Below are 22,364 nucleotides of genomic sequence, written 5' to 3' on the forward strand. Positions count from 1 at the left end.
GTGTGTGTGTGTGTGTGTGTGTGTGTGTGTGTGTGTGTGATGGCAGTCTGGGTCAAAGTTCAGATTATCATCCTATAGATGGTGCTGTTCCTACTGCGCAGCTCATGTTGACGATGATGACTGCCCTCTGCTGCTCATCTAACCCTCTCGCTTGAAAGCAAAAGGATGAAAACCATACCACAGGAACAACATTAGCTTCACTCAGTAAAAAGATATCAGTAAATAAATATGGTAGAGAAATGTCCTTGTGGTGGAAGTTCTCTCTTCCACAGAGCATGTGTATTTGAAAATGAAAAATGGCACTGCCTTAATTGACATGCGTCAGCACAGATTATTGACCTCATAGGAACGCTTTCAATTCCGTTAATCCGCCCTCTGATATCTCTGCAGCGGCAGCCTACAACGACTGTGTCAATCCTCTGCTACACACAGTGAACAGAAGAGTACTGATCACACATATTTACCACAATAAATATGCCTGCATTGATATTTAACATTGAAAATATGAAAGTCAAAGACCCCTCTTTCACATCTGAGTAGCTTTTTAAGTCGCTATCTCGAGTCTCTATTTAGCCAGATGGCTCCCTCTCTCAATCCCCACTCACAATCAAGATTAAGATTACACTATTACACACACACACACACACACACACACACACACACACACACAACACAGCACACACACAGAACACAGTACTCATAAATGCGTCATACACATGTTCATACTAACGACAGACTGTCTGTCCCCACCCTGCTTTTTCTGTTAATTCTCTAAATCCGTGCTGTTTCCGACATTAATATGCCCTTGATAAACAGATTCTGGTGATATAACACAGGCTTTCAAAAATGGCCTTTTTAAATGGGCAGAATCCTATACGAGATTCAGTTGTTGAAATTACAACCGAGGCTTAAGTTATTAAACAGAGCAGCTTTAATCATTGATCACAGAAATTCAAGGTTGGAGGAATGGCATGGATTAAAGTATTTTTACCACAAAGCCACATATCCACTGTGATCTGAGAGAGAGAGAGAGAGAGAGAGAGAGAGAGAGAGAGAGAGAGAGAGAGAGAGAGAGAGAGAGAGAGAGAGAGAGAGAGAGAGAGAGAGAGAGGAGATTGACGAGGATAGATTGACGAGGATAGAGAGAAAGCCCTGCTGTCACTCGCTAGTTTAGTGATTCCAGCTCCACTGAAGGCGACCATCTTCCATTTTCCGTCCCATTCACCAGCTGTTTCTTTTGGGCCTGTGGGCCGCACAGTATGAGGCAGCTACCATGGGCTTTAAGGAAAACTTCTCTGAGATTGATCCTGTCACTTTGAACCTCTGCATCCTTATCGCCAGCTATGTTATCTTGCTTCTGGTGTTCCTGATATCTTGTATAATGTATGACTGCCGGGGCAAGGATCCAACCAAGGAGTACGCGCCGGACCCTGTGCCGACCCAATCCCCCATCAGACTGGTGGTGATGCAGCAGACCACCCCTTCTCCGCAACATCAACGCTGGGACCAGACCAATATGGTCACCTCATATGAGCCTCAGCCCAGTCCAGACTTCAGGGAGAAGAAGAGCACCATGGTCTAGATTCTAGAAGGGCTACTGTGGTGCTGAATAACTCAGTCCACCACCCGTTGGAATTATCGCAGCGGGATAAACTTTTGTACATATATGTTTTTTAAAATCTGTTTCTACATTTATTTTTTAGATTGTATTTTTCCCTGGTGGCCAGGACAATGCTAGGATTGGACCTGCAGAAGACCAGTCTGAGACGGTAAGAGAGAAGCATGTGTGTGCAGTGTTGATGCACATGAAATCCGTCTTTTAGAAAGCTCTGGTGGATCACAGAAGCCTACAGCCTGTTCTAAAAGAAGAAATGTCACAACTGATAATCAACATGGAATTCAGGAGCTGTACTATTAACAGTGGTTTGTGTTACACGACATGAGAGGGAAATGCAATTGACTGAAAAATGATTGCAGTTTTCAAACCTTATCTTTGCACATAGCCCAACTATTTATTACATCACAAAATGCCTCAGTGTTTAAATGTGATACAAAGTATTACCAGTTATAATTGTTCATTTTTAAAGAGAGACAGGTCTGTCCCCTCTCAGTGAACGTTCATTGTCATCTTGCTTCACTACTTTGTCAAATGTTACTTGATAGACATTTGTATGATGCTCTGCTAGTGTAATGTTTTCATCGATGACAGACTTGTTGTCCTATCTCAACCAGGACTCAGGAGGAGTGTATTACAAAGTGTCCCCTGGCATTTTCAGATTAGGAGACTGCCCAACATTTCCTCGTATTGTTTATAGGCAAACTAAGGTAGCCATTAGCCAATTACATAACTTGACAGTGTTGAGTCTCTATGAAGTAACCGACCACAGTTCAGCCAAGTGCTGTCCAACCATGGTCCTGACCTGTGAGGCCCAGATTATTCTGCTATTTTGAGACTTGCTTCTTTAATCTCTCTCCCACCCGCCATGAGAAACAGGTTATTTATGGAGCCCATTTCAGATATGTACCTGCTAACCCTTTGATGTCAAGACATGTGACTTGATTCAGCCAACACAAGTTGATACATGTAAATAAATACATTAACAAATGCTATGTAACGGTTTATATACAGTTAACTCAATAATTACAAGCTGTATTGTAGATACAAATGGTCAGAGTAACACATCAATCAATCAATATGGCATACTGTGTACTTTTTCTGAAGTGCTTATTGTTTTGTATAATTTCCCTGTATGAGTAGTAGCTTCCTGTACGAATGTTCCCTTATGAATAGTGAAACTACAGACGCTTGATACAGACTACTCCTATCATCAAGCAAAAATAAACATACTTTCTAAATAGTGTTTTACTTTGATAATTGCTGAATCCTATCAGTGCATGTAAATATTACATGGACTGTTCCAATAAAGAGCTGCTGTATCTAATACTGATAAAGGTGTCCGCAGCACACGCATGGCTATTTCCTGACTGTAGGGTCCAGACTGCCCAGGGCACTTCACTTGTTGGTGATACAGAGAGCACGCCATGCTGTGCCCGGAAAAACCTGTATCTCTCGTGACACAGGTACGATGGGAACATTGTATTCCCAAGCCCCACACCAGTCATAATGTAGTGCAGCTCTGCAGTATACACGTGAAACGAGCAAAGTCCCATAGATATTTATTGATGTGACGCAGTGCTGTTACTGTAGGTCCTGAGTCCTGACTTTGCCTAATGTACAGTATATGACTCACTAAATAGCCAAATCTATGCACACATTCCTTGACTTGATGTTGTCTGATTCCAATGTGTTTCCTCTTTTATTCTGACAGGCAGTGTTTCCATTTGGCATCTGTGTTATAGGAATATGAGACGCTTAGAGAGGGTCTGTCTTTTGTTCTGTTGTCCTATTGCTGAAATGGTAGAATGCATCCACAATGCAGGCCTCATGAGGACTCGCAGGTATGGATTGTCGTGGCCATACATTCCCCTCCTGAAATTCACTAGGCCATCACAGACTCCATTGAACAACTACAGTATATTGAGAGAAAGAGGTTGTGGCTAACACTTATCCAATTATTCAGTCAATCTGCTTGAATTAGGATCTCTAAAAGAGAGTGCAAGCTGAGGCTATAAACTGAATTAAGTCCTTGCATGTAATATAATTAAACGCCAGTAATCATACATTCACTCGAAAGTGTGACGGAGTACTCACTGCCAAAACTAGCACCTGTACACACCGAAATAGCTTTGCCCATGCCGTCTTATCTGGAGTATAAACAAATTAAGCTGTTTTAGTCCTTATACTTAGAAATGCTACATGTATGCACCTTGCCCTGAGCTGACACACCTGGCAAAGCAGCTCCAATAGCTTGATTACAGTACAACAACATCAACACCTACAGTACCAACAGAAGATTACAGTACAACAACATCAACACCTACACTACCAATAGAATATTACAGTACAGCAACATCAACACCTACACTACCAATAGAATATTACAGTACAACAACATCAACACCTACAGTACCAATAGAATATTACAGTACAACAACATCAACACCTACAGTACCAATAGAATATTACAGTACAACAACATCAATACCTACAGTACCAACAGAATATTACAGTACAGCAACATCAACACCTACAGTACCAATAGAATATTACAGTACAGCAACATCAACACCTACAGTACCAATAGAATATTACAGTATAACAACATCAACACCTACACTACCAATAGAATATTACAGTACAACAACATCAACACCTACACTACCAATAGAATATTACAGTACAACAACATCAACACCTACAGTACCAACAGAATATTACAGTACAGCAACAACAACACCTACACTACCAATAGAATATTACAGTACAACAACATCAACACCTACAGTACCAATAGAATATTACAGTACAACAACATCAATACCTACAGTACCAACAGAATATTACAGTACAGCAACATCAACACCTACAGTACCAATAGAATATTACAGTACAGCAACATCAACACCTACAGTACCAATAGAATATTACAGTACAGCAACATCAACACCTACAGTACCAATAGAATATTACAGTACAGCAACATCAACACCTACACTACCAATAGAATATTACAGTACAACAACATCAACACCTACACTACCAATAGAATATTACAGTACAGCAACATCAACACCTACACTACCAATATAATATTACAGTACAACAACATCAATACCTACAGTACCAACAGAATATTACAGTACAGCAACATCAACACCTACAGTACCAACAGAATATTACAGTACAGCAACAACAACACCTACACTACCAATAGAATATTACAGTACAACAACATCAACACCTACAGTACCAATAGAATATTACAGTACAGCAACATCAACACCTACACTACCAATATAATATTACAGTACAACAACATCAATACCTACAGTACCAACAGAATATTACAGTACAGCAACATCAACACCTACAGTACCAACAGAATATTACAGTACAGCAACAACAACACCTACACTACCAATAGAATATTACAGTACAACAGCATCAACACCTACAGTACCAATAGAATATTACAGTACAGCAACATCAACACCTACAGTACCAATAGAATATTACAGTACAGCAACATCAACACCTACAGTACCAATAGAATATTACAGTACAGCAACATCAACACCTACACTACCAATAGAATATTACAGTACAACAGCATCAACACCTACAGTACCAATAGAATATTACAGTACAGCAACATCAACACCTACACTACCAATAGAATATTACAGTACAGCAACATCAACACCTACACTACCAATAGAATATTACAGTACAACAGCATCAACACCTACAGTACCAATAGAATATTACAGTACAGCAACATCAACACCTACAGTACCAATAGAATATTACAGTATAACAACATCAACACCTAGGGAATCTCACCATCTCTTTATCAGTTATTGACAGAGAGAGACACTTATATTCTTGAAGTAATTTACTTGGGAAAATGTATTTCTCAAAATCTGGAATCAAGAGATTCCAACTGATGAGAAACTAGCCATCTGAAAGGATCATGTTCTGCTGAGTATTAAGATGTAAAAAATAATTACCACTAAGATAGAATACCACAGATTCCCATCTAAGTATATACTGTATGTGAATAATTGTACCATTTAGAAAAGGCGACATGTTGCAGGACAATGGGGCTCCTAAGGTCTAATGTGTACATAAATCCGAATGTTCCAAATATCTGAAAATGCTTGCAGTATTTTTGTCAACAGTGAAGAGCAATGTTACACCAATGTATTAGCTGGGTGCAGGTCGACTGTCATGCCTCTATGCAGACACTACACCAGTAATCCTTTGCTATAGGGGGAAATGTGCTTTACAGTCTAAGAACATGCCATACTCAGCTTGTTAGCTACTAGATCAATTCTGATCTCTGTTGAGGCTGGGACACAACACAGGCTCTATCTTACTTTACAGCAGTTTGATTTATTGATTAAAATGGGCATTGACAGCATGGCTATAACATACACTAATATATCCACCATGCCATGAATTGCAAAATGCAGCCATTTTATTTCCATTTCTTTACTGAAACCTCGAAGGGCATAGCTATGTATTTAGATGTTTAGCCTTTTCACATTGACAACATTGATTCATCAAGCATCTGAATATCACACCTTTACATTTCTTGTCGTCTTTGTCAGACAGAATTAGCGTTGTTGTTATCCTAAGTGTGAGGATGGAAATATTCTGTGGCTTTTCCTAGAGGTGTTTCCAGCCTATTGTAATCCACAGTATTGGGATTCCCATGTCTTCCCTTTTTAGAGGTACTGCATTCCAGCATGAAACAGTAAACCAATTACAGAGCTGTTTAACCCTGGCATCACGTGTCTTCACAAAGCCTCTGTTATCCTGTGCGTAGTCCCGCCAGTTTCTGTCTTACAGTAGCCACTAAAGATGTCATATCAACAGCATGGCCTGCTGTGTGCATGTACAGTACAGTACATTGCTGTTGGGCAGTATGGAGCATTGTTTAATACTGTTGATCTACATGGTGTAGAGAGCTTTTACATCCTGGCAGAGGGCTTTGTTGGGCAAGCTTTGGGTGTTTAAAAGCAATCAATGAAAATAAATCACACACAGCCTTTACAGTATGTGTTGCCATAGTGTGACACAGAGGGTGATTCTTGTGAGATGCTTAACATAATACCTGACCTGAGGGACCTTTAACCACACTTCCTCTGTAACATGAGCTCTTCCACTTGCACTGCCGTTGTGGCTCGTGGAGGAAGTGAAATGGGTCTTCAGGTTGTTGACTGTGAGCAGAGTGGGGTAACGGATGAACTCTGCATGTGCCTCCAACATGTAACAGTGTCAGAAATAGAATGAGCTAAACACTGTTTTATAGCATATTTAGAAACACAGGGACACTCTGCTGAGCTGCTAAACCCTGTGTTTGCATGACAGAATGCCAACCTCCATGTCTCAGTCCTGTATCGCATTAGGGGTGTTAGCATGGCACCATGGGGGAACTTCAGCCTTGCAGCAAGAACAAGGAAATGCTAAACCCTAACATATGGCTGCTCGCATCCTCCCGTTGTCTCTGCTAATGTCATTCTTAAAAACCCTGCCTGCCTGCCACCCACCATCTCAGCTGTACTTCCACAGCTGGTGAACAATGAGCTCCTCCTGGGCTGGATAAACCACATTTGAACTGTCCAATGCATGGTGTACCCTAGGGATAGGATCTTGTGCAAAAAGTGGATTTTACTTTCATGAACTACAATACACATTAGGCTAGGGCTACTTTTGTAATCCTTTGGCATCACAACATATAAAACCAGAGAGATGAATTCCTACTTAGAGGCTTACCTGTCTGTCCAAAGATAACATGTGAAATATTTCTCTACGGGGTTGATTATACATCTTATTCTGAATTTACCAACGCAAACATTTAAAATGGATACATTTGGGAATGTTATCTTCTCATGCATAAATGTGCTGGTTATTAATGGTTCTGAACGGTATTGTGCAATGCCACCACGTTGAAGTTGAGTCAGTATGGGCTTATGTTTCACTCTGGTTGTAATAGCCCAAAGAGGAAAAAAACTACAGGCATTTGTCAGTTTGAAACTCATTAAGCTTGCATATTGCACTTAAAGTCTTATGTAAACAGCTATGTGTTGTGTTATCTAATGCTGTTCCTGAATGATCCAGTTACATTACTGTCACTGTTATGTAACTCTATGGGTTAGAGAGTGCTCATCAGATACATTGCTGAGTTACAATGCCATCACTGTTATGCAACTTTATGGTTAGAGTGCTCATCAGATACCTTGCTGATGTGAAATTCAACATAGGCTAGCAGCACATTGTTTTGTGTCCTGTCCACATACAGCACAACACAATTACCCATAGGGACATATTTGCATCTGATAACATTGTGAACTAATCTCTTCGCATCTGTTGAAACAGGCCTATGATGTAATATCAGTTTATTTGCTCAGGTTTATTGACACTGAGATAAAAAGTCAATACTAAAAGGCTGAATTCAGAAAAATAAATGATTCACTCATGACACAGGACATGATATTGGACTCTGAACAGAATACAAAAATAATGTTGATGCATATTCAGGTTTCGTCACTAGTTGCCACACCCACAAGGTCATAAACCCCGGCAATTTATACAACTTCTCTTCTTGAAATTAAAATCTGATTTCAAAACTAACGCTAACATTAACATTAACCTTAACCACACTGCTAACCTTATGCCTAAACCGAACCTTAATTTAAGACCAAAAAGCTACTTTTGGTTCTCATGAATTTTTTTCGATAAAGCGTTTTTAACTTTAGGGTTGTAGTAACTAGTAGAAACCCATATTCAGGGTTGCTGGTTGAAAAACAAAATAACTACTACTGTTACATCTGTCTAACATGGTGTGACAGATTTTGAGACCTCCTCCAGCCACCCACACTGTCATAAGATGATTGATTGGTCTGATAGGACGATGCCCCGCACTTTTAGTGCTATTACTGGTTCAAGCATCCGTCATTCAAAATCTCTTTGCTTGAACTAAACACATTTCAAGCGTGAAAAAGGGAACAACGCCGGTGTCTACAAGGGGGCACAAGTGTCAGGAGGATATGTCTTTGCTAAATTATACTATTAATGTAATCGATTGAAGCTAGTTTATATTTGCAGCACAATGGTATTAAGGAAAATACTAAAATAGTGTCTTGATGTATTGATTTGGACTGGGGGTATCTCATTATGTGTACAGATGACTGATTAGTTGATGACGATAGCTGGGCCTTCACTTTCTCTTGTTTTGGCTAGCTTTCTAATTTCCCATTTGGCTAGCTTGCTGATTTCCTATTTTTGACTGTAGCTCGCAAGCTAAATCTTGCTTCGTGATTTCCTCCCTTCGTTTTGCGTGAAGGCATTGAAATGAAGAGAGTGAACAGCCTTCAAAGGTGGGTTAGCTAAAAATGTGGCAGTCAACCAATGTTTGCATTATGATGAATTTAGCTATAGATAGATAGCTGGCATTCATTTGTTCAGGCAAGTGGTCTTGTTAACGTAAGTGAACCTAGCTATTGGCATTTACTGAGCCTTATTCTTAGATGGATTGTTTGTTTGTAGCCATGAATTGAGCAGAAACATGGTAATTGTAGCATGCAGTACTATAGCCTACTAGCTACAATGTGTCCCACCAGGAAATACGATATAGCACAGGGAAATGGAATCCGGTAAAAAAAAATAAAAGAAAGTCGCCATAATTGTCCAATCATTGCTTTGTAAATAATGGTTATATGTCCTTGATGAAGGGTAATTACATGTTATCAGAGTGACGCTGAGACTCACTTTAAAATGTGTGGCAAGATTCAAAGATGATTGCATTAAGAATTAGGTGTCAGCTATGATATGACACCTTGAGTATGAACAAATCTGTTTTGGTTATTGAACTACACTAAGTGAAGTGGATCAATACCCGGTAATAGAATGACTGTAACAGATTGACATCATGGGTCTGTACTAGACAGAAATGTATAATTATGAATATCATTCTCTTCATGGTGAAGTGTCCTATACAAAGGTAGAAAAATGTAATATCCTCCTTTGCATGTTTATTCTACACACGAGCTATTATTCAAAATGTTAATCTTTTTATTTATTTAACCCTAATGAGCTCTGCCTCTATACATGACCAAATGTGGTCGGTCTGGACCAAATCTCTATCAATCATAGATGTCTATGTTTCACAAGTTTGGACATTACAGTAAATTAAAGGTATAGTACAGTATAGTGCTGCAGAGTAGAGTATATAGTTCAATACAGCACAGTATAGTCCAGCAGAGTATATTACATTATATGGTAATCTACTCATGTGCTCTACTGTACTGAACTCTACTTCCATCTCCGTGAGCAGAAATCAAAGCTTTTGCATATTCCACATTTTTAGGATTTAAAATGGTTGAAACATGTATCTATGCCTTAATTTTTTTTTTTAAATACAGACTCTTAGCTTTCATTTGGAACAAAATGTTAAATGCTCCTATAAACTTCAGGTTATTGCTGATTGGTCCTTTTTTACATGGAAATGACCTGAAACTAAACTACTTTTCCTTTTTTTTTTTTTGCCAATCACTAAAATGTGAATGTACCAGTAGGCCTTCATGTGTTAGTTATATGCTATTTTTCTTTGGTCAATCACTAAAATGTGAATGTACCAGTAGGCCTTCATTTGTTAGTTATATGCGATTTTTCTTTGGTCAATCACTAAACTGTGAATGTACCAGTAGGCCTTCATTTGTTAGTTATATGCGATTTTTCTTTGAGATGTACTGTATGTCAGGTTCTTGTCTTCTCTTGTTATTTTCCTGCTTCCTTCAATTGGCATGGCATACTGTTGCATGAACAACACAGAACAGTGTGAGAACAGCCCTGAATCAGGATAACCTCTAACACCGGTATTGTACCAGCCCCTAGTCCTCCCTGCTACCTGCCCCACTAACACTTGCTGCATGTTGCTGTATGTTTCAGGTTCATGAACAGGCGGGCCAGTGCTAACTGCCGCTACCAGCCCACCTGCTATGAGCATGCTGCAAACTGCTATACTCACGCGGTGAGTTCACCTTCCCTAAGTGTAGGCCTACTGTACAAAGACGGGTTTTCAAATGTCAGACCTCAATTGCTCTTTTTCCCATGCTTAATTCTATTGACGGAATTCTACCTGGTGTTGATAGGGTTATGGAGAAAACACATTTGATGAAAAACACTATCATTATAAACTAGACTGAGTGTATGTTACAACAGTTGGTAATGTTAATCTGTCTCCCTTTGTCTGTACCCTGCAGCTACTCATTGTACCAGCTGTTGTGGGCATGGCCCTGCTGCACCGGCTCTCAGACGACCGATGGGAGAAGATCACAGCCTGGGTGTACGGCATGGGCCTGTGTGCCCTCTTCCTGGTCTCCACTGTGTTCCACATCATCACCTGGAAGAAGAGCCACATGAGGTGAGGAGACAGAGTAATGTTCGATCACACTAGACCAGGGGTCTTCAACCTTTTCTTGCCAAGGGACCCCCTCCCAGGCAAAATGCCGACCCAGGGACCCCACCATACTTAAGCAAATATTATGTTTTACATGTCTTATCATCAGGTGAATGGAAAGGAGAAGTAATCAACATTTTAAAGGGAATAGATTTGTTTGATTATTTTGACCTCCCCACATTATAATTGAAAGAGGAAGTGTAAACTCATAGCCTATTAGTTAGAAAGGTAACTCCAAACTCATTTTCGCTAAGAGCAGTTGCTTAGCGCTGGTTAAACAAAGGTTAGCCATGTGTTGGTAAAAATTAAAGTCCAAGCCAAGAGCTTACCAGCAGCACTTGTTGCAGTGGTAGCCTATTCACGGGTGCTTATTCAAAGCCTATGTCAGATACTTCAGTGAGTTTAATTTGCAGTAACAGGTCTGACTACCTGAGTTATATTATACAGCACCCAGCAGATAATAATTTTAATTGCATACTAGGTATGAGTGGGCAGACGCAATCAAAGGCCAATGAGAGAAAAACTGAATGCTTGGTCTTGATTCTAGGTCTGTGGAGCACTGCTTTCATATGTGTGATAGAGTGGTCATCTATTTCTTCATCGCTGCCTCCTACACACCATGGTAAGTTCTATTTCTAATACCAATTTTGATATGTCACTTATGGGATGCACCTAAGGGGCGGATCGCAAACTCGAAGGATCCAATCACACAGCATCTGTTGGAGACAGCGTGACGAATGAGGTGAGCCCCTCTCCTTCATTAAAGTAGCCACTCACCCGCCAACTGGTCATTCTCGCCTTTACCTTGCGGAAGTGACCGCGTTCACTAAAAGCTCTCCTCAGCACAACTAGATTCCTGTCTTTCTAGTGAACTGTTCTCAGGCGAACCAAGAGGTTAACGCTGACGAACTTAGAACCTCAGCTCTTGTCGATTAGTGTTGAGTACTGACCGAAAGGAACATTTTTGCTTTTTTTTTTGTTTTCAGGTAGTGCCACATGGCAAGCTACCGAGACTCGGTTAGCCCTCGCTTCGGCTAACTAGGCTAGCACACACCGTAAGGCTTTAACTAACCACTAACAAATGTCTAGCTCCTGCCGCAATGCTTAAGCTAACCTGGCTAGCTAGCTACAAAGCAAGCTAACCGCACCAGCCTTACTACCAGCAACACTGTACTATTGTTAGCTCTCTTCTCTTGTCTGGTTCAAATCTACTTTTACATGTTTGTATTAACTTCCTAAGGTTGATGTCTGCACCCCCGCGGATATCGAATTAGCATAATAAAAAAATCCCAGTAAAAATCTGTCAGTTTAAGCTAGAGATATGTTTTTTTGTTGCATTGGATGCATCTCAATCCACCGTATCCACCTATGTAACACTTCCGCATCAGCGTTGAAAGGTGACAGAGCTAGAGCAGTGTTTGTCAGACCATGACACATCCCGAACATCGGTCTTCTCACAAAATCGTCTGTAGTGTCCGAACGGTTTGGGTTACAAACTATTATTGACTGTTGGCTACGACCTACACAAGCATCTTGAGACTCGTCTGAAGTCTGTATAGCCAATCTGCCAACTTCTGTCTGTAGCGTCCGTACAGTTTGGGCTACACACTAATCTAACGTACATGTTGGTTGTTTTGGTCTAGGATGCCCACAGGCCACACAAGAATCGTCTGAAGGTCCCCGGTTGCAGTCGAAAAAATGTATGGAAGTAAATTATATATACAAAAGTATATATAATTTAAATTAGTGGATTCGGCCATTTCAGCCACACCCGTTGCTGACAGGTGTATAAAATCGACTACACAGCCATGCATTCTCCATAGACATATATCGGCAATAGAATGGCCTTACTGAATAGCAACTGTAAGTGCTGTTATTGTGAAGTTGAAACGTCTAGGAAAAACAACTGCTCAATCGTAAAGTGGCAGGCGTAGTGCGTAAAAATCGTCTGTCCTCTGTTGCAACACTCACTACCGAAGTCCAAACTGCTACTGGAAGCAATGTCAGCACAATAACTGTTCGTCGGGAGCTTCATGAAATGGGTTTCCATGGCCGAGCAGCTGCATACAAGCCTAAGATCACAATGCTCAATGCCAAGCATCAGCTGGAATGGTGGAAGGCTTGCTGCCATTGGACTCTGGAGCAGTGGAAACACGTTCTTTGGAGTAATGAATCACGCTTCACCATCTGGTAGTACGATGAAATAATCTGGGTTTGGCGGATGCCAGGAGAACGCTACCTGCCCGAAAGCATAGTAACAACTTTAAAGTTTGGTGGAGGAAGAATAATGGTCTGGGGCTGTTTTTCATGGTTCGGGCTAGGCCCCTTAGTTCCAGTGAAGGGAAATATTAACGCTACAGCATACTGTACAATGCCATTCTAGAAGATTCTGTGCTCCCAACTTTGTGGCAACAGTTTGGGCCCTTTCCTGTTTCAGCATGACAATACCCCTGTGCACAAAGCGACTTCCATACAGAAATGGTTTGTCGAGATCGGTGTGGAAGAACTTGAGCCCTGACCTCAGCCCCATTGAACATCTTTGGGATGAATTGGAACGTCGGCAGAGAGAGCCAGGCCTAATCGCCCAACATCAGTGCCCGACCTCACTAATGCTCTTGTGGCTGAATGGAAGCAAGTCCTCGCTGCAATGTTCCAACATCTAGTGGAAATCATTCCCAGAAGAGTGGAGGCTGTTATAGCAATAAAAGGTGGACAAACTCCATATTACTGCCCATGATTTTGGAATGTGATGTTTTACAAGCAGATGACCAAAAGTATGTGGACATGTAGTGTATATACAGTGCATTTGGAAAGTATTCAGACTCTTTTTCCACATTTTGTTACGTTACAGCCTTATTCTAAAATGGATTAAATAAATAAAAATCCTCATCAAGCTACACACAATACCCCATAATGGGCTCCCGAGTGGCGCAGCAGTCTAAGACACTGCATCTCAGTGCTAGAGGCGTCACTACAGATACAGCCTGTATTTGAATCAGGGTATCACAACCGGCCGTGATTGGGTGTCCCATAAGGCGGCACACAATTGGCCCAGCGTTGTCCGGGTTCTTAACTGACTTGCCTAGTTAAATAAAAATAATGACAAAGCAAAAACAGTTTTTTCGAAATGCTTGCAAATGTATTAAAAATAAAAAACCTATACCTTATTTACATAAGTATTTAGACCCTTTGCAATGAGACTCGAAATTGAGCTCCGGTGCATCCTGTTTCCATTGATCATCCTTGATGTTTCTACAACTTGATTGGAGTCCACTGAGACTCTACCTAGAGCTGGCCTCCCAGCTTAACTGAGCAATTGGGGGAGAAGGGCCTTGGTCAGGGAGGTGACCAAGAACCCAATGGTCAGCTCCAGAGTTCCTATGTGGGGATGTGACAACCTTCCAAAAGGATAACCATCTCTGCAGCACCACCAATCATACCTTTATGGTAGAGTGGCCAGATGGAAGCAACTCCTCAGTAAAAGGCACATGACAGCTCGCTTGGAGTTTGCCAAAACGCCCGTAAAGTACTCAGACCATGAGAAACAAGATTCTCTCGTCTATTATTGCCTCAATTTTCCATAAGACATACAGAGCTTTGTACCTTTACATCTGAAAACTGAATGTGACCTCTTTATTGTTGGCCTACCAGGCAGAGTTACAGGAGGATGTGGGGGAAACAACTGGATTCAGGTACTCTGAATCTGGTTTCTTGGGATGAGATCTGTATGGCTACAGATCTAAACCTCTGTGCCTCCCATAATGCCATCCAAGGCTGTGGTCATACTATGAGTCTGGCGGTGGTGGGAGAATGGGCTCTTTGGCTAAGCTTGTCCAGCTTGACAGATAAAGAAAAAGTGGACTTCCTGGATGCCCCTGTGATACCCAAGGAGTTGTTCGGCCCGCTGTCGCCGCCATGCAGCAGAAGTGCAACATGTGTATGGAAGAAGGTGAAACCTTCAAATTCTGCCTACCCCGCAAACCAGGGACAGGGCAGCAAGCTGGCCTTAGGGGCCCTGAACCCCAGTGACACAGCAGACTGCCAATACCCAGGCTAAGCTCTTGAATCAAGGCAAACCTGAAGCCAAACAATCCTTTTCGGCGGCCTCAGCAAGGTTCCGCCCTCCTAACCCCCCTAAGGGGGGCAAGAAGTGCCAGTTAAACTAGGTCACAGCCCTAAGTGGCAGAGGAGGATAGTGTGCAAAGCCTCTCTTGGGTTTAACGTAAGCTGTCCCTCCCCCTCGCGTGACAGTGGTGAGGCACATCTGTAAAAAGAATAATATGTATACACTATTCCCTTTTGCAAAAGCACACTTTTGTGACATTGCTCACATGGGAAGATGGAGGATGTGCACTCTTACCATGAGTGCCATCCCCCTTGGACTCTCTGCTTGGCACCTTATCAGGTTTTAGCCAGGGATGAAAAAGTGAACATGTCCGTTCTCCCTCTGGTCTCTTCTGACATACGGAGCAGGATGACAGATTGCCTTTTGCTATTATACCATGGCTTCCTTATTTTTCCTTGCCTTACGGCATTGTTGCCTCTGTCTTTTGCACTAGCAACACAGTAAAAACAGGCTCATGTGGGCACCTCCTCGGTACTACCACCAGGAGGCGCCATCATGAACTGAGCAAGGCAGGGGAGAAATCTTGCACCTTTCTCTGTTTTCATAGTGACAAACAGGAAATCAGGTTTCCGGGGTTCACTTTAGGGACCACAGTCTTTTTTTGGGCAATTTTATGGCAACTTAGCTCTATTGATAGAAAACTATTTTTGTTGAGCTATAGGACAGTCAGTACAGTATTCCATATTCCAAAAATAAGAGGGGGGAAATGGTTACCTTTGCTGGGCCCCAGAGCACCAAGTCCAATGCGCTCAGTCTTTTTTTTCCTTGTCCCGTTCTTACCTGTGCTTGGTTTGCACAGTCTAAGATTAGGCCAGCTCCACCTTTGCTTTCTGAACGAGCGGCTGAGGAGATCTTCGCTCATTCTAACCCTCCCTTCCGGGGTAGGGCCAAACAGACCAGACACATACAGGCAACTGCCAGAATAAAGGAAGCACCAACATAAAGTGTCTTAATAGGGTGTTGGGCCACCACGAGCCACCAATGCACCTTGACATAGTTTCTGCAAGTGTCTGGAACTCTATTGAAGGGATACGACACAATTCTTCCACGAGAGGCTTTGATGGTGGTGGAAACCACTGTCTCAGGCACCACTCCAGAATCTCCCATATTGGGTGGAGATCTGGTGACTCGCTCACACACACGCTTTAAACCCCCTATGTTTCTTTGAGACCCATGGGCAACTGGGCATTTTCATACATGAGCATGATGGGATGTTAATTGCTTAACTAACTCAGGAAGCACCTGCTTTCAATATGCTTTGTATCCCTCATTTTCTCAAGTGTTTCCTTTATTTTGGCAGTTACCTGTAGCTGATCTATTGCTTAGGATTAGGATCTGGTTAACCAGCATGTTTCCTTCTTTCTTTTGGCTACACGGGTTGCCCCCGCTAGTCATTCCATTGGCCGGTCTCTTTCGCGCAAAGAACCCCACTCGGTAACACAAAATAGCCATACCTATTGCCACCTGCAGTCCAAGAGGATCAAGCATGTTTTGCAAGAAACATTCATGCTCATATGCCTTCGACCCATTACAAGGTATCCTAGTTAACTGGGACACTCTTTGCCCCCCCCCCCCCCCCCCCGTGGAAATATTACGCCCCGGGGTGAACATGCTGGCACTTCAAACCAGTCCCTGAGAACCCGGCCTCCCCATCTATCCAGACTGACTCGAGAAGACACTGTTAGAAGCGTCAACCCTATAACGGTCTTTTGGAGACCCTGCCCCTAAATTATGATTAAGCACCACTAGGGGTGGAAGCCACGGCACACCCTCTCAAGGGTAATGCCCTATGCTTTTTCTCTCTATCCTAGGCCTGACACCCCCACTCTAAGCAGAGCGAGGTAACAGGCTTATCCCTGATCTTCGACTCCTGCAATGACCAGGTGCACCCTGGTTAGCGGAGACCACTCTCCTGCTCTATAACCAGTCCTGGTAGCCACTGTTATGCAGGGATCCACGGACACTAACATACGGAGAGATTTGTACCCTCACCCAGTAGCTGTTACCCTCTGTGCATAGCCCGTGGGAGGATAAATCTGAATGCGACAAGCCGGCCACTCAAGATCTTTCACAATCCAGAGTGCCAGTGCCCCACATACATGCCCATTGTTTGGAGAAACAGACAACGCGTTTTTTGGAGAAGTGGTGTAACCTACACAGATCATTCCTTAAATGCTCCGTATGCTTCATTGCAGGACTTTTTTTGGACAGAGGGAAGATCTCCAAACGTCCAGTTGACTGCTATCTCGCCTGTCACACAGGCCTCGACAGGTGTTATACTTCTCTTTCTAACCCGCTTTACCGTCTGCCCTATGCCTGCAAAACGAATACGCGGGCTGTACTCACTGGCAGCCAACCCCTGCAGAGGGAGGCCCCCTACATCGTTAACGGCTATATTGAGATAGTGTAGGCTATTGTATTGGAAAATATAATAGCAAGGTTACAGCCCAGAAGGTCTCATTCCACCAGAGATATGACTACCACTTGGGCACTGGTCTAAGGCATCTCCTTAGGGGAGATTTGCGCTATAGCGTGTTGGGCCACCCCTCATATGTTTTTGGTCTTCACCGACTGGATGTCACTGCACCTTCGTGGGGCATACTCCCTCAGTGTCGTAGCCTCTGAGGGGTGATGCTGTTGGAGATACCCTGGCTTCAGGGAGCATGTCTGTGTTATGGGAGTTTACTATATCCCATAAGTGACACATTGAAACAAGTATAAGAAATACAACTTTGGGTTACTTGTGTAACCCCGGTTCTATGAGAATATGAGTGAGATGTCACCTCTTTTCGCAAGAGCGCAAGAACTAGAGGCATGATTGAAAATGACCAGTTGGCTGGTGAGTGGCTCTCTTTATGGAGGAGAGGGGCTCACTTCATTCACCAATCGACCAACCTGTCTTCAACAGACGCTGTGTGATTGGATAATTCGAGCCTGTGACCCCACCCATAGGCATATCCCGTAATTGACACATGTCACTGGTATTCGCATAGAACCGGGGTTACACAAGTAATTCAAAATGATCTCATGTATGTGATGAGGATCCTGTATTTAGTATGTTTCCCTAGGCTAAAGTGTGGAATGAACATCATCTTTCTCTCCTGCCAGGTTGAATCTTCGTGAGCTTGGCCCACTCGCAGTTCACATGCGTTGGTTTGTATGGCTAATGGCTGCGGCAGGAACGATATACGTCTTCAACTACCACGAAAAGTCAGTATAATAATCTTTCTGCATTTTAATGATGCCTTTTTTGCAATGTAAATGTATATTTTTTGAACTAAATCTTCAGTGGAGTACTTGGATATGTACAGACTACGGTCTCAATGAATCCTATAACAATGAAGCTGATGAACAGGGCCATTGTTATATCTGCTAACCATCATCACTTGTTTTTGTTCTCAATTTTGTAGTTTTTCTGGTGATAAAGTAGGTCTTTTTTATATGGAATATTCTGTGTGTTTTTTGTTCTAGGTATAAAGTTGTTGAGCTCGCCTTCTATTTGACTATGGGTTTTTTCCCTGCGTTGGTTGTGACATCAATGGTAACGTACTCAGTTTTACATATTGACTTTCTGCTGTAATCTCCTTACTCAGTCACCACCCACACTCACAGCGGTAGTGGCAGTGCTGCTTACATCTGCATCTGCTGCTTGCTGTTTGCTTTGACACTCTGTTTCGAGCTCTCTGGCAGACAAATTAAACATGACCGGTTCTCCATAACTTAATTAAAATGTCCCTATAAAATCTGGAATCTGTCAATTCCACCAAACCGGCGTTTACATATGTGAAAACAGCGCATTTCTATGATCTGTGGTTAAAAAAATAAGGTCCTAAAAAAAATGCTTCTCTGTGACATCACAGGGTAGGATTAAAAGGGAAAAACTGATTTTCAAAACCTGCAATGAGTTTCTTGCCCAAGGGAGGGTATTTTCTTACTCCCCACGTCTCCGTCAATCTCATAGTGTTTGAAAATCACTGTTTGTAAAATGTTTAAACTTTTGATGATGTCATCGGGTAGAACTGTTCACTTCCTTTTTTTTCTATAAAACTTTGAAATGGGCCGTTGACACTGGAGTTGTGCTGGAGATAGTGAAAATGAGGTTGGAAAGTGGTGGAGTTGTTCTAAGGTGCTCTATCGCTTTGCACCTTTGTAATGCCTACCGTCATCTGGTGTTCTTGCAAAAACATCATGTTAATGTGTGTATTAGTGACTTACTATACATTATCAGTAGCATCCATCGCCAAGTCGTAGTGATCACAGCCTCCATCACCACCCTTCACTTGTGTACCACTATATCCCTCAAACTCAACTCTGGACCTTGAAGCCAGTCCCACTGCGTTTTTTATTATTCCCCTCTAATCAGGGTCTGATTTAGACCTGGGACACCAGCTGTGTGCAATTAATTATTAGGTAGGACAGAAAACCAGCAGACTCCGGACCTCGTAGGGTAAGAGTTGAATAGCCCTGCGCTATATGATCAGCAGAATATCTGTTGTTCAGCTTCCTATGCCCCCCTGTGGACTTCTTGTGGTAGTTCACTCAGACTCCAAAGGTTTTTAGGGTTTGTATTACTGTACTATATTCTAGTCCTTTACATGAGATTTTCCCCCAAATTTTCCACAGAACAACACGGATGGACTGTACGAGTTGGCCTGTGGGGGACTCATCTATTGCCTGGGCGTGATCTTCTTCAAGTCGGACGGGGTCATCCCGTTTGCCCATGCCATCTGGCACGTGTTTGTGGCGCTGGCTGCAGCCGTGCACTACTACGCTATCTGGAAGTACCTCTACAGGAGTCCCCCTGCTAATACTATTCGGGACGCCTGACCCCCACCGCATCAAGTAGGCTAACTGAAAACACATTGCCCTCCAGTGCCTCTCGACATAGGCACCAGCAAATAAAAACTCCCACAACTGCCCACCGAGGATGCATCCACAGCCGGAAAGTTTACGAAAACGACCATGCATTGTTTACTGTTTCCAGGTAGGGAACAGTTTTTCGGTTTATCTTTGACTGTACAAACGTTGAACAAAGGTTATTTGTAATTCTGTTTTTGTACGACTATTATTTATTTGGAACCCCAAACAACTAAAATGATCAACCTTTGACTTCCATTTGGAAATTGTTCTCATCTTCTACACATAATGAATGATACGTTGGGCTGAGTTGATATCAGTGCTTTGTATCACTTCACATTCCATACTTAGTATCTTCTGTCATTTGTAGTGATTTTGTCAGTCATCTTATTGATTGGAAAGCAGTTGGGAAGGACATTCAATTGAGTTGGGCTTTTCACTCTGAGGTAAATGTGCACGGTACACATTGGACACAAAATGTCTGAATCAGTATTTATCAGTATCTAAGTGCAGTCTTATTTTTCAGAAGCACTTTTGTATGATAAGAACCACAAAGAACCATTGGATATGATGTTTAATAAGTACTCTGATTTGTGTAATTGTATTCTTTCTCACAAATATGGAGCCTTCAGAAGGTGAGTATTTGAGTTGGTATAGTTTTTAAAAAGGGTTTCTGTGATTGGACTGAACTTCCAGAAAGATACAATATCTACAGTACATCTGAGATGTCCTGTACTTCTGCACATATCACTGCTGCCACTTTAATGGTATAGTAGATAGTTCCATTATATCACACACTTCCTGATTTAAAAACTCTTCACATCCTAAATTACCCTTCTGTTCTTTGTATTCATTTGAACCTGTTATGTGTTTTTGGGTCTTCAATGGTACTCCATTCCCTACCTTTTCTTTTGAGGAGTATTTGCCATTTCAGTTGAGAAACTATGAAGACCAGTACCATTATACTATGATGTTGAATTGATTGAGAAACGTGTCATGTACAACCAACCCTATAATGATTTTTAATGGTTGGTAGATTTATCCATTTTTAGCTTTCTCTTTTGTTTCTCACAAATGTTCCTTGTGTAAAACACTGTACAGCCCTTGGTGAGCATGCCTTTTTGTTTTCCCCTCCCTGACATTTTGTTAGCTATGCTAAGTGGAGAAGTCAGATGATTTTTGTTATGGATTGTAGCCATTCTGAAATGTCTTGCTCCCTTTACCACAATGTTTTGTAATATTTGTACATTCTGTTTTGGCACATGATCCTGTACTGGCCTTTTTAGGGAAGACATCCGCTTCTTGTTAACTCCCTACTTTATCCATTGGGTGTATTGGTGCTGTACATATAGAAAACAATGTTCACTCTGTAAGAAATAGGTTACTAATGTGTTGATGAAAAATGAATGCCCTCAACATTGTTCCTTTCTTCTCAGTTTGTCCATGTCTTGTAAATGTGTACTAGATCTATAGGTTGAAACTATAGCTGACCTCTGGGGGCTTGTCACAGCACTGTGACCTCTGGGGGCTTCATACAGACAGAAAACACATTTCTCCATTGTTCTGTGTAGGAAACCAAACCTTCATTAAAGGAGTTGCATTTCCCCTTAGCTCATTTCCTCCATGGACAGAATGTTAGCCAGACAGTGTCCCAGCAAGAGACCTTCCAATCACTGACCTTGATGCTTGAGACAGCTGCTGGGCCTGGGAGCTTTTTGATCAATCAGACTGGCAGGTGGATGAGGAAAACACACAAGCCACTGAAACGTTGATACCAGCGGTTTCATTCATTTAGTACCATGTCTTGAACATACCACAACTGACCTTAACCCAGCCACCTGTAAATGTTTTTTACTCCTTAGAAATACTGGTTATGTGACATTACTTTCCTAAATGTATGCTAAACATTAGGAACAACTTCCTAATATTGAGTTGCACCCTTTTGACCTCAGAATAGCCTCAATTTGCTGGGGCATGGCCTCTACAAGGTGTTGAATGCTTTCCACAGGGATGTTGGCCCATGTTGACACCAAAGCTTCCCAGTTGTCAAGTTGGTTGGATGGTTGGGTGGTGGACCATTCTTGAAACACACAGCAAACTGTTGAGCATGAAAAATACAAACCGTTGCGCCCGCCACCGACTACCATACCCCCTTCAAAGGACCTTAAATCTTTTGTCTTGCCCATTCACCCTCTGAACAGCACAGATACACAATCCATGTCTCAGTTGTCTCGAGGCTTAAAAATCCTTCTTTAAACTGTCTCCTCCCCTTTATCTACACTGATTGAAGTGGA

At 42.1% G+C, this 22,364-nt stretch overlaps 1 protein-coding gene across 3 annotated transcripts; it reads left to right on the plus strand.

Annotated features, from left to right (window-relative positions):
• The first annotated feature begins 884 nt into the window (after nucleotides 1-884).
• Nucleotides 885-21,680, plus strand: LOC110538565 (monocyte to macrophage differentiation factor). 3 transcript variants are annotated; one of them, XM_021625457.3, is made up of 7 exons: nucleotides 885-1,769; nucleotides 10,577-10,658; nucleotides 10,891-11,051; nucleotides 11,635-11,709; nucleotides 18,322-18,423; nucleotides 18,685-18,754; nucleotides 19,837-21,680. In XM_021625457.3, the coding sequence occupies exons 1-7, from the start codon at nucleotides 1,732-1,734 to the stop codon at nucleotides 20,038-20,040; spliced, it is 732 nt and encodes a 243-aa protein (XP_021481132.1). In that variant the 5' UTR covers nucleotides 885-1,731; the 3' UTR covers nucleotides 20,041-21,680. The 3 variants fall into 3 exon arrangements, with proteins under 3 accessions (XP_021481132.1, XP_021481133.1, XP_090049858.1); XM_021625458.3 differs by lacking the exon at nucleotides 885-1,769 and adding an exon at nucleotides 8,514-9,006; XM_090193732.1 differs by lacking the exons at nucleotides 885-1,769; nucleotides 10,577-10,658 and adding an exon at nucleotides 8,584-9,006.
• Nucleotides 21,681-22,364: the final 684 nt, after the last annotated feature.

The sequence above is a fragment of the Oncorhynchus mykiss genome, chromosome 12 (assembly GCF_057628025.1).
Source record: "Oncorhynchus mykiss isolate SJ-2025 chromosome 12, ASM5762802v1, whole genome shotgun sequence".
NCBI lineage: Eukaryota > Metazoa > Chordata > Actinopteri > Salmoniformes > Salmonidae > Oncorhynchus > Oncorhynchus mykiss.

Bases quoted from the DNA above. Each gene is read 5' to 3' on its own strand.
- LOC110538565 (XM_021625457.3), top strand. From the start codon at position 1,732: ATGCTAGGATTGGACCTGCAGAAGACCAGTCTGAGACG. The intron at 10,659-10,890 runs GTGAGTTCACCT...TGTACCCTGCAG, and splicing joins CAAACTGCTATACTCACGCG to CTACTCATTGTACCAGCTGT. The intron at 18,755-19,836 runs GTAACGTACTCA...AATTTTCCACAG, and splicing joins CGTTGGTTGTGACATCAATG to AACAACACGGATGGACTGTA.